Source organism: Apaloderma vittatum, unplaced genomic scaffold (assembly GCF_000703405.1).
Source record: "Apaloderma vittatum isolate BGI_N311 unplaced genomic scaffold, ASM70340v1 scaffold7242, whole genome shotgun sequence".
Taxonomy (NCBI): Eukaryota; Metazoa; Chordata; class Aves; order Trogoniformes; family Trogonidae; genus Apaloderma; species Apaloderma vittatum.
In genome coordinates, this window is record NW_009704136.1 from 218494 (window position 1) to 230493 (window position 12000).

At 39.6% G+C, this 12000-nt stretch overlaps 1 protein-coding gene across 1 annotated transcript in view; it reads left to right on the plus strand.

Moving 5' to 3' along the window:
• FTO (fat mass and obesity associated) overlaps positions 1-9971 on the plus strand; it is a gene marked incomplete at its 5' end in the record, with an annotated part of 188515 nt that extends 178544 nt beyond the window's left edge. Inside the window, one exon of the mRNA XM_009864912.1 lies at positions 9821-9971. Within this exon, the coding sequence (XP_009863214.1) occupies positions 9821-9971 (151 nt within the window). The remainder of the gene's footprint in view (positions 1-9820) is intronic.
• Between the last annotated feature and the right edge of the window lie 2029 nt (positions 9972-12000).

Genomic DNA, 12000 nt, shown 5'->3' on the forward strand with positions numbered 1-12000 from the left:
ATTAACGTGAAAAGTTGTCTTAGTGAAAAAGGCACACTCAACAAGGAAAATGTTTTAGCTTTCTTGCAAAAAGGCAGAGCCTGCCAACCCTGAAATTCTGTGGAGAACGGGATTGTTTGCTTTAAATGAAGGGGTGTTAAATGGAAGGGCTGTCCTGCAGTGTCGCCTAAAACCACCCTGTGTTTACATTTTTTCCTTGGCTCTATGACATCCACATAAAAGGAGTACAAAAGATGATGTGGAATAGCAAATGATGCTGGAAGCATCGTTAACTTTTGAGGTGGCATTCTTTTGGAAAATACAGTGTCTTTGGAAAAATATGCCATATGCATGGCTCAGCCCCAAATCTTTCAGGAGACTAATACCAGCAAGGGAGGGCATCTGTAGCTCTCTGGGAAGCAGGTGGTGGAGACTTCCTTTTCTCCTCTTGTTGGTTTTTATTTTCATTTCCTTTTCCTCTCCTCAGTCATTTAACGCTGTTCGGCACAACAGAGGGGAGCATCTGGCCCCAAGTAGACACCCAATAAAATAAGTGGGGAAGTTCACAGCTCCCTTGGTGCTATTGCGTCTGTCTGTCTGGTTGTGGACTCAACAAGATAACCATGCATCAATTTACATTGTCCAGGCTATCTCCACCGCCAGAAGTGCTTGAAACCTTATTTTAATAGAAGCTTAGATTCTGGAGAATACTGTAAAATCTCTCTAAAGGCTCCAAATCAGCAATTCCATCTGTGTTTCTGCAAATGTAGAGGAACAATGCTCTAGCTGATTATGCAAACAGAACGAAAATAGTTATTTTAAAAGTGCACAAAATCAATACTTTGAGGAAAACAAGTCAGCTGTGTTTATACTCAACGTATAGCAGACATTTTGTTTCTTTGTCTGAAAAAATCATAGGAAAGCAAGGATGGCAAGTGAAATAACACGGCTGATCGTACAGCACAGCAGAGGGGACTGGAACATCAGATGCCTCAGCAAAGGCTTAGAGTGTTTTAGGTTCCTTTTGAGAGAATATAAATTATATTGAAGTTGATATATTTCTACGCTGTTTGAAGTCAAAGCCAAATATTCTCAGCACAGAGGGAATAACTCGCATCCCGTTGCTGATCATGAAAAGTATATAACTAAATCCATGTCTGTGGTGATGAAAATTTCCTCCAAAATGCTGTCTCTTTTGGACTGATGGGAATTTTTGCAAGTATTGGTATGAAAGGGGGAGTGTATATAAAGTTGTATAAATGTGCGTCTCATACAGTCGGGATACATTGCTTGTATACATATTATTCTAAAAACAGGTAACAAAAGCATCTGAGAAACGGGGCTGAAAGGGAACAATTTGTAGACCTGTAGGTTAAATTGGATTAAACTTCTTCTTTCAGCAAATGCCGTGGTATTTATTCAGTGTTTCTCTGGGGGATTCCCCTACCCCCTACACTTTATAGAGAGCAGTGATATTTCTTAATTAAAAAATCAAACAAGCATGGAATGGAGGCTGCCCCACACAGCCCTTCTCTTCTGGGAATAGGAGGTGCACGGATTTTCTTGTGGCCAGTTTCTGGGTGTGTTGGACAGTGGCTGCAAAGGGGAAGAGAAGCTCTGTCTGGGGACGTCAGGTTTGCACCACACGTCCACTGCCACCTCCCCTCTCGGTGGCTTTACGGTTCTTGCAGGGCCACCCTCCAGGTATTCCCTTTTGGCAGCGTGGAGTTGGACACAGGGAGGAAGGTTATTGTTAATCTCAGCAGAAGCATCTTTTGGGTAGATTTCTGTTTATTAATTCACCCATAGTAGAGATGAATGCATTGGAGAAAGGACCTTCCTGTGCCCTCCTTTCTTTTGTTCTTTCCACCCAGTGCTGGAATGTTTCTGAGTTTTGGGGACTTTGTTTTACAGTCCCCGCTCTGTAGCTGAAGACTCTCTGCAGCAAATTTTTATCCTTTCTCATAGTTGTTTGTCATCCAAATAGTTTAGAAAGACTGAAGTATATTTATTACACTTTTTAATTAATATTTAGGGCAAAAAAAACATTGTAAATTTATTTTCATCCCTCTACAGTTAAGGCAAAGCAAAACATTCTTTAAAAATAATTTTGTGAGGTTTTTGCATATTTCTGTAAATACGTGTGAAACATGCTTGTGCACCACTTGAAAACTCTTTGCAGTTGGACTCCACCAGTGCTTTAGTTGCTATTATTTCAACATCGGGAAGGTATTAACAGTTGAAGTTTTCCTCATATTTACTTGATTTACAATTTGAGTAATAATAGAACCTCTGGCATTTTCAAGTTCATGCAGCTGTCACTTAAACCTCTTCAGTGTCAGGTTCATTGATCTCTCTCCCACCTCTGTGGAACAGCCAAATGCACTCTGCAGACCGGTCTTAGAGGATGGATTCTGCTCTGGAGACACTTCGCCGAAGTGCACAGAAGGAGAATGTTGGCTCTTTTCAGGCTGTCCTACTGTGTCACCAGCAATACCTCGGGGTATTTTAGCAGCATCCTTGTGGCTTGGATGACTTTGCAGGCATAAAGCTCTTGGGTCAGTGACTGTAAACTTTGGTTCTGTAGTAAGAGCCATCGGTGACACAAGTCATTATCCACTTTTGAAAGAAGCAGATGGGAAAGATCTTCTGGTTTGTGCTTGCAGATTTGTGCAGCTGATACATGTTTCTTTCTTGAATTAAAATTTAACTGATACTGCCTCCATCCCTTCCTAAATCTGGCATTCGCTTTTCCAGTTTCTTATCTGGAAACAAACTCACTTTTTCCCTTCTATAAATGCAATCCTGGTCTCAGTCATTACTTGTGGCTGGGCACACTCCAGTTACAGCACACGAAAGAACATCAGCAGTGACTTAATGCAAATGGGACAGACTCCTTGGGCATACACTGGGGACTGGATGTTTGAAAGAATGAAGCACCACTCTCTTTTCCATCTGGCCACTTCATTTCACTGCCTGCTTGGGACCAGTATTTCTGAAATCTGGTTTGCAAAATCAGATATTGATGTAATTTGTTTTGTTCTTAGAAGGCAGATTTAAAAGCTTGGAAGGTTTTAGCTGTGCAGTCACAGTAGGGACAAGCATGGAACAACTTAAAGAAATCCTGTCTGCCGAGGTTGACAGTTTGCTGGTTGGTTAATTTAAAAAGCTAAGAAAGTCTTTGGTTTACGGATTAGGGTGAATTCAATAACTTTCAAAATTCCAGTTTTGACATGAAAAAAGAGAACTCTGTTTATGATAAAGACAAAGCATATGCAGCCATATGAAGAAAACATCTTTCATATTGTTATATTTCGGTTTATTTATATTTTCTCCATCCTGTGTTTTTTTAGTAAACAGTTTTTTAGGGTACAAATTATGAATGTTAATCATAATACTAGGTGAAGGATTTGTAAGTTATTAGTTTGATTATGTTTTACAGAGTTGAAACAAAGAAAGTTGAAAACCTGTGTCATGATTGGGGCATTAACTAACCGTCCTTTTCCAAACATCCTTCAATTTTGATGAAGTTCCAGCTAAAATATTGATTTCGTGTATATTATTTCCTCTAAAATAAGCCAAACCAGAAGTCAAGTTTTGAACTATAAACAAGATTAGCTCCAGCTCCCTGTGTGAATCCTATGCTTTGGTTTACGTCTCCTGAGATACGACGTATAGAATCAAATAACTTCGCCACTTGACCCCCGCGTCGTCTTTCCGAGCGGCCAGGTCGGAGCAATGCAGGCTTCAGGTGCCACCTCCCCATGACTGAGGTCAGCAGCTCCCAGCTGCTCAGCTGGCCAGTGGACCCATTCATCACCACCAGTCTGTAATGGACTCACTGGCAAATAGATCTGGGTATGAAATTGTTCTCAGCAGTCCACCTGGTGGCCTTAAACCTCAGTCAGTGGTTGGAAATTTTCACTTGTTACCACCTACTGCGACCAAACAGGTGCCTGGAGTAGAAGAAAACTTAAAAGTAGGTGTATTGTAGTTTCTAAAATTGCTAATGGTGGAACAGGCACCCAGCTAGAAATCAGCTGCTTTTCAGATTCCCCCCCCCCCCATTTCATTTTATTATGAATTATATTTATCCCTTCCACCTTTTAGTTTTCCAGCAAGATAAATCAAAGTCCAGTTCTTCAAATAACAGTGTGAACTTTTTCAATCCTTTCTAGGGACTTTATCCCAGTATCCTATCCATGGGTGTTTATAGCATCAGTTTCAGGTTTTACTTTAGAGTTTTTCTGTGCTTTACTGAGCAATTCAGTTTAAAGCATGTTTGTCTTTTCTTTCTGTAGCCTTTCTGAAGCACTTCTTCTTGCTCCACATTGGATTAGCTGACTTAAAATGCCAACAATTTAACCACTGTTCGAAGTGGATAAAAAAGAATTACATTTGGTATCCCTTGCTAAATTTCACTTGGAGAAACTATATTCAGCCTATCTCATTCTTTTCATAGTTTCTTTTGGATGGTTTTTATTATTTTGCTTACTGGCTCAAGTCTATTTTGAATGGTTTCTGGAGAAGCATGTGGATTGAAATCTTGGCCTTGTTGAAATCAATGGAAGTTTCAAGTTTGATTTAAGTGGTATCAGGCTTTAATTGTGATATGTTCAGCAGCAGAAGTAAATGTATTGTACCTGTCAATGAGATAGATTATTAAGAAAAAGAGAAGTTGAGGCTACCTTATTTGAGTAATTATTCTCATGTACGTAATCTCATATTTTCTCAGTGCTTTCAATTACAATTCAGATAGCTGAGAACACACTGTATTCTGTATTCTCTTGTATATGCTCTGGCAACTAAGAGTGTCAGCTTGAAATGGCATGGGGTAGTCCTAACACTGAGATTAGACTAAGCACACATAGTATGCATAATAATTTCCAGGTGGAGTAAAGGTTTGAAGGACAAATCCAAACCTGCAAGCCAAGCTCAATGTACCAGGTACCTGCACCATTAAGATTTGTGTTCATACAGCAGAGCTGTGTTGGAACAGTAATAGCCCATAGTTGATCAGTCTCAAATTTGCAAAGTTGTTATGAATCTTAAGCATGGAAGATGCTGTCTAAAGAAGCTGCTGTTCTTGCTCAGAACAGCATCCATGTCAGCGATGTTGTGTCATTTTAGCCAATGTCAGTAAGGGTTTCATGGATCCATTAGGAGGATGGTCCAAGCTCTGTTTTTAACTGGACCATTATTTCAGAAGGTCCTCTGAAGTTCTGAGTGACAGCTCAGCAACACCTTTATTCTAGCATCGGTGGAGGAAGGAAATATCCCGCACATAATGATTTCAGGAATGCAGGATTAAGTGAGTATGGGTGAGTGTGCGCTTTTGTACAAATATTCCATTCGTCCTTTCTGACTGTATCAGCAAATGGGGAAGATGGTCAGACCCGTGTTCCTTGACTTACCTTATGAATTTCCGTGTGATCTCCATTGGCCTTTGAACGGTCAGGCTTAAGCACCTAAATTAGTACTATCTGAGAAACAGGACTCTTCATATCATCTCCTCACTCTTAACATGTCTGAGCCACAAATTGACCCCTATTGATCTGATTTGGCTACACTTCTGTGGAGTAGACAAACACTGCAATTGAATGCAAGGACCCTAATTCACAGTACCTTATTTAAGTTCCTAGGTAATAATTCTTATTTGCATTAATCACATTCATCAGCAGAACCCAAGGCCGCCTCATGGTTTATGTGCATTCCTGTTCCTGACAACAGAACAACAAAGTATTTGCTCTGAAAAAAGAGTGTTTTAAGTATATTGAAACTTGATACTTAACAGTTGCAAAACTTAACTGTTAGAAAGACTGTTTTTCAAATCAATGGCTCACACATTACTGTAAAATATATTGATTAAAAACAAAGCATAATGTTAGTCATTTAGTCAGTAGAGTGATGCAATACTGAAATAAATTTATCCTTTGACTTTTGCATTAACCTTTTATTGACTGCTTGCATACTCATAATTAACACACACTTTAGCTAGCTTGGTTAATTTTAGCATCGTGATCAGTGTCATCTAATGTAGCTGGCACCCTGATCATGAAAATGTCAGGACAGACCACACCAGGGAGCTGCCTGTCTCCATGAACGTCCACCAGCCCATGGTGAAATCAAGCACCTTCCAGCGGCAAGTGTCCGTGTATCGGCACACGAGCAGTCATAGAGTCATGCAAAAAATGGCTTAGTTGAACTCATGTTAATATTCAGTGTTGGTAAATATTAATGAGCAAGGTCCATTTGGCAAAAACAGACAAAAAGGGGATCCAAAGTCTGCAAAGTTTGCAGGGGTGAGGGAGTAAGAGTGTGCACCACAACAGTAAGTAATTTTCTTTAAAAATGGGCTTTTTTACTTGAAACTGGAACAAGTCTTGATTGTTTTAGCAAGAACACAGGGACCATGGAGTTTTGCGTATTCTGCTCATGTTTAGACAAATCATCCTTTCTATAGCGTGCTGGTGAATATGGATTATAAAGGTGTTGGAGCTAAATTACTCTGAAATACATCATGGCAGTTTTTCTGTTACGTTGCAAATAAGGTATGAAAGGTGCCTTGGTTTGGCATCTGTTCTGTATCTCGGAGCATGTGTTATTTCCACTCAACACATTTTGTGCATACAATGTACACAGATTAGATTTGCTCTCTTTTGGAGATTTGACTTTATTAACTTAAGTAGCAGGCTTTAATTTATATATAATATTTTAATTACCGTGCAGTATTATAAATCTTGGTACTTTTCCACTACCACCATACTGCACCGTCTGCAGTGTTTCCCACATGGAGCCTCATAAATTCTTTTGTATCAGGGAAAAGTTAGAATTTCTGTTTATCCTGACTTATCATTGCTAACTAATGTTAGCTGTCTTTTCCCAGACAAAGGAATTTGAAATAATTCTGCGTAGTTATTTAAGGGCCTTTGATTGTTCTGCTTCAGTTAAAAACAGTGCTGTCTTTTTGCAAGATCTTCAGGTCTGTTACTCTGCTACAGATTAAAGACCACGTAGGAACAACTTCTCCCACAGAAATTCATTAAAATCAAAAGTAATATTCTCGTCTGGAAAGGATTGTGCTTGCATCCTAATTCTGAGTCGGAAAGCACAGATTTGGGTGGCTGCATTCACGTTTGTGGGTGTCATTCAGGTGAATTGTTTCATGAACTGGCAGGTGCAGCGATGCCTGCTTAGAACCCAACCCCATGTCTTTACATATGAGCAATCTGAGTTGACTTTGATGGCAGCGGATGCAGCACAGGGATTGTAATTGTGATCAAAATAGGTGACTCACAACATGTAAAAATATAACGTTCACTGGTATTCTTGCTAGTGATGGACAGCAAAGCAATAGACATCCTGAACAGAAGGACAAAGGAGCCATGGGATTGCAGAACAGGGAATATTACGGCACTGCTTTCTCCTGATATATACTTTTACAGTAACTTCATGCATTTCTAACATCAGACTTGCACAGGAACTCCGAGGACCTGTTGCACTTCTGATCTCTCACGTGGAGTATGAAATGGCTAAAACTTCCCAAGCATGGGACTGCCTGGAAGTTCAGGCACACCCTTAGTCATGAGGTGACCTTTCAGAGGTAGCTCTGCTGGTAGGAGAAATAGAGACAAGTAAGTGGCAACTAGAATAGTTGCTTATGGGCTGGCAAGTCACAGAATTGCTGTGGCTGCTGCCACTTTTACAGCAATGCAAATGCCCACATCCCAGACGTGAGGGGTCAATCCATTTGTGAGAGAGCAAGGGGGAAAAAAGAGACATGAAAAGCAAAAAAAGGGCTGCAAAATGGTGAAGAAGCTAAAAGTTGATATGTTTTTCCTCTCAAGGGAAATGTGTTGATAATAGAAGATGTGTGAGAGAGGATGTTTGAGTTTTGCAGACCACATAATATGTCTGCAGTATTTACTGTCTGAGCTTCTTGATTTGTCATCTGCAATAATCTCTACATGGTTAATTTATCCACTTTTAGATTGAAGTGCTTAAACTGGAGTATCTTACGCTAGCCAGCAAATTGAGCGTATTATTTTGTGCCAAGACAGAAAATAAAGCAAGATTTTAAAAGCCTTATAGAGTTATGCCGTAATTAGTTTCAGCTTCCCCTGAATATTAATTTTCTCCTGTTCCTTTATATAATTTGGAAAATGTCTTCAGAACATGATGGCACAATCAGTTAAGTACCTCTCAGAACTCATACACTAAACTGCATTTGCTCTAACAACTATTATCAAGCAGCCGGCAAACAAATCCTCTGTTATTCTGTACAGTGCAGCTTATCAATGCAAACAGTTTAATATTTATGCTAAGAGGATTGTCACAAGTAGATTCTGTTCCTTTAATTCTTGTTTTAAATAAATAATGAGAACATTTAAACACATTACTCTTCCCAGGGCCCTGAGGTCGGCTAATCTTATTATTTATGAAGTGATGTGCTACATAATAGTACTTAGTGCATGTTAACAGATGCTATTATCAGGGGCTGATGTGGAGAGCTGAAGATATATTGGAATGTTATGTGTTAATACTGTCCTTGCAGTGTAATGTACGATGGATTGAGTGCCCAGGATGCTGGTGTGGCAATTAACCACACACCAACGTGGGTGTAAAGCTGAAGTATGTTTTCTCATGGGGATTACACTGCCATCAATAATTCCCAAGAGAAGAAGACATCTCACATTTGGAAACGGTCTCTTCCAGAAGGCCGACGGTATAGACAAGGAAGTTGCACGTGTTGGTGTTTTTAGACTTCATTTTGCACACATAGAAGTCACATCTATGTCTAAAACAACTTTGAAATTGTGCACTTTATAGAATAAGAATTTTAAGAATTTTCTTACAAGAGATGGAAGTGTATTTTTACTATCTGTTGGTTATCTCTTTGGAGAGCGAAGGAGATCTGCAATATATAGCAAAGTATCAGCAATGCTTAGCATTTGTCTTTGTATTGCCTCATTGCAAATATTAACTCAAATATTAATCAGCAACATGCAAATTGTTTGAAGGGAGGGGAAAAGAGAAGGGGAGAAATCTTCCTTGAACTACAGTATTTTTTTTGATGCACCCTGTTGTATTACAGCCTAATCTTAAGAGATGTGATCTTTGCCACTTATAAAACTTTCCTCTGCAGGCTGCAGTCCGGTTGAATATTATAATTAGACTTCACTGATATTGATGAATAATCCATTTAATAAAAAACACTGTAATTTAAACATTTTCTCTGGGGACTAACATAGACTAACCTCTTAATTTAATTTTATTGAAGTTTTGCCCACCTATTCATCATTGGAAGTTGTTATTAACCTCCATTTCCATTTATCTTTATAGAATTTTCTCTTTTTATATTGCCTTTTTCCAGGCTACGCAGGTTGATACACTTGTAAATCTCCAGAATCTACAAAGCTAGTCCGGCTTCTTTAATATTGTTTAATCTATCCCCCCTGACCTTAATGCAGTAAATTCAGTTTAATCTTTCTCAATAATCTAGTAATACATTGGAAACTGGCAAACATTTAAATCTGATAATGGTTTAATCACATACTTTAAATAACAGCTAAGATAATGAAAAAATAATTCACCGTCTAAAGGTACACTAACTGAGTTTTCTCTGTGATTGGCTTTTTGAGAAATCCCTATAGAAAATACAAAGCCTACAACAGAAATCAACTTCCTTGGAAACGAACAACCCATTTGGTCAGAAGATGTGGTATTTCTTTTTTAGTATCATCGTTCTCTTTAAATTAATGCACAAATGTATCCCCGCTGTGTATTCAGTTTCTTGATACAGTTTTACTGAAGCAGTTCATCTGCTTACCTTTCTTTTCAGATGCCAGTCAGAAGCAGCAGAGAGCTTGCCAGAAGACCAGAAACCAGAATGCCATCCCTTCTGGACCAACGAGGACTGTAATATGCCTCTGCCATACGATCTTGAAGAAGTGATTGCTCATCTACAAAATCTTGTTCAGAGGGTACAATAACAAGTGACCTTCCAGACTGGAATTACTGATGCTCATCGTTTGAAGAGAAGCCTTTTAGTTTGACATAAATCTTTGCAGCTTTATAGTTCCTTCATCATGTGCTATTTTATGTGTCAGTGCAGATTTTACCACTCTTCACACAGTACCTTAGTGTTATTGTCCCGTAGTAAAGAAGACCAGGCCCCAAATCTACAGAAATAGGTAGCTTTTAAGACCTGAACTCCAGAGCACAGCCTCAGCTCTTCCCTCCTCCACTGTAATTCCGATTGACCCCATGGATATCCGAGTTCCCTTGACATCTGCATTTCAGCTTCCACGAGTGCCTAGAGCTGTCTCTGGCTTGGCAGCTTTGAGCTTACAGTTTGGGGTAAGTCTGCTGATAGCTGTGTCTTCTTCATCCACTAATGTAGACAGAGGTGCAGGAGGTCATGGAGAATGTCCTTTATGCAGTGGCTGCTCATTAGAGCATTTTTTTCAGATGAGGATCTCTGGAGAAGCATCCTGACATAGAGTCCAAGACTTTCTTGCTGGTTTTCATTATGGCAATTGACTAGTCCAGGGAGAGATTTCTGATGTGGATCTACGCTGTCTGGCTTACCTGGAACTCAGTCTTTAGCCATTACTTTGTTTCTGCTGTGTATCCTGTTCTGAGGTCAGGCTTGCCAGTGCCAGAGCTGATGGACGTAAGTAAGGGTTTCCATTTGGGGTGTCACGTCACCTGACAGAGCAGATGTAGGCTGTGTGATACTGGGCACCGCAGCATCTGTGTTGGTCTAGCGAGATCTGTGAGACCAAAACCAGAAGACTACGACAAATTAAGCTGTTTATGCTCTGGTTTGTGGTAAAAAGAACAGTTCTCTGTTGGTCAGTACAGGGCACTCCTGAGTGAGAGAGAGATTTTTCATTTGGTTAAGTTGCTACTTTGACTTGAGCTGGTGCACGCCTTTTCCTTTGCCCTAAAAAGCAGAAGAAAATCGTATTCTGGTGAAACAGCAGTCAGTCTGTATTACCAGTACAAAAGAAACCAGTAAGACTCAGAACTTGACATTGCCACCAAGAAATTAATACGTCTTCTATGTTAATCTTCTCTTTAAGATGCCTGTTGAGGCCAGGCTTACCCAGAGCATACCAGTATCCTGCACTGGCAAAGCGCTCAGTGTGCACATGGGGCTCGTGCTGCCGAAAATCGTACTTTTGACAGTACAACATATGCCAGACCTCCCTGGAGCTAAAGAAGCTGTGCCAGCAGAAATTCAGTTTTAGTGGTATAGAGCTGTGTCCACACCTACCAGGATGTAGCTTTTGCCAGGACAATTATAACAAGTAGAGACTGTAGCTCTTAACACCTTTGACATACACAGCTATGCCAGCAAAGCTATAAAGACCTGCATCAAGCGTTTTCACTGTAGTCCTGGAATTCTGCAGAAGCTTTTAGCTACCTGGAAGAATGTAAAGACTCTCTGAAGAATAAATTATTATTTAAAGTAGGTTTGATTTTGTATTATAACCTTGATCCATACATTCATCTATTGTCTCTCATGCCACAGATTTTTTAACATTCTGAAATACTGTATTATGGGCATAGCTTTTTCTTTCCTGAACTAGCTAAAGCTGGCATTACCAGTGGGCAAATAGCATATATTTGGATTAACGCCACACTAAATACTGTTTACTTTGGAGATCACTTAGAGAAAAGCTAGCTGAAGATGTGGGAATTCTGCTTTTGAAAAGGCAGTTCTCACAGAAGCAGATATTACTTTGGAAATGAGCAAGATGAATTCAAACAAGCTAATGATGTAACACCGTTAACACAGCATTTGAGGGGATTGTTTGTTTATGCTGTTCCTTTATGATTATTTTGTGTTTAATTAAGCGCTGCTAGAAACCATGGGGATCACAGTATTGAAATGAATCTGACAGCCATAAAGAGTAGGGAAGGCACATCAATGTTGTAGATTGTAGCTGAAGTGAAGGCATAGCAATTAAAAAATGATTGGCAAATAATTATTTCCAGCAGTAGTGAAAAAAC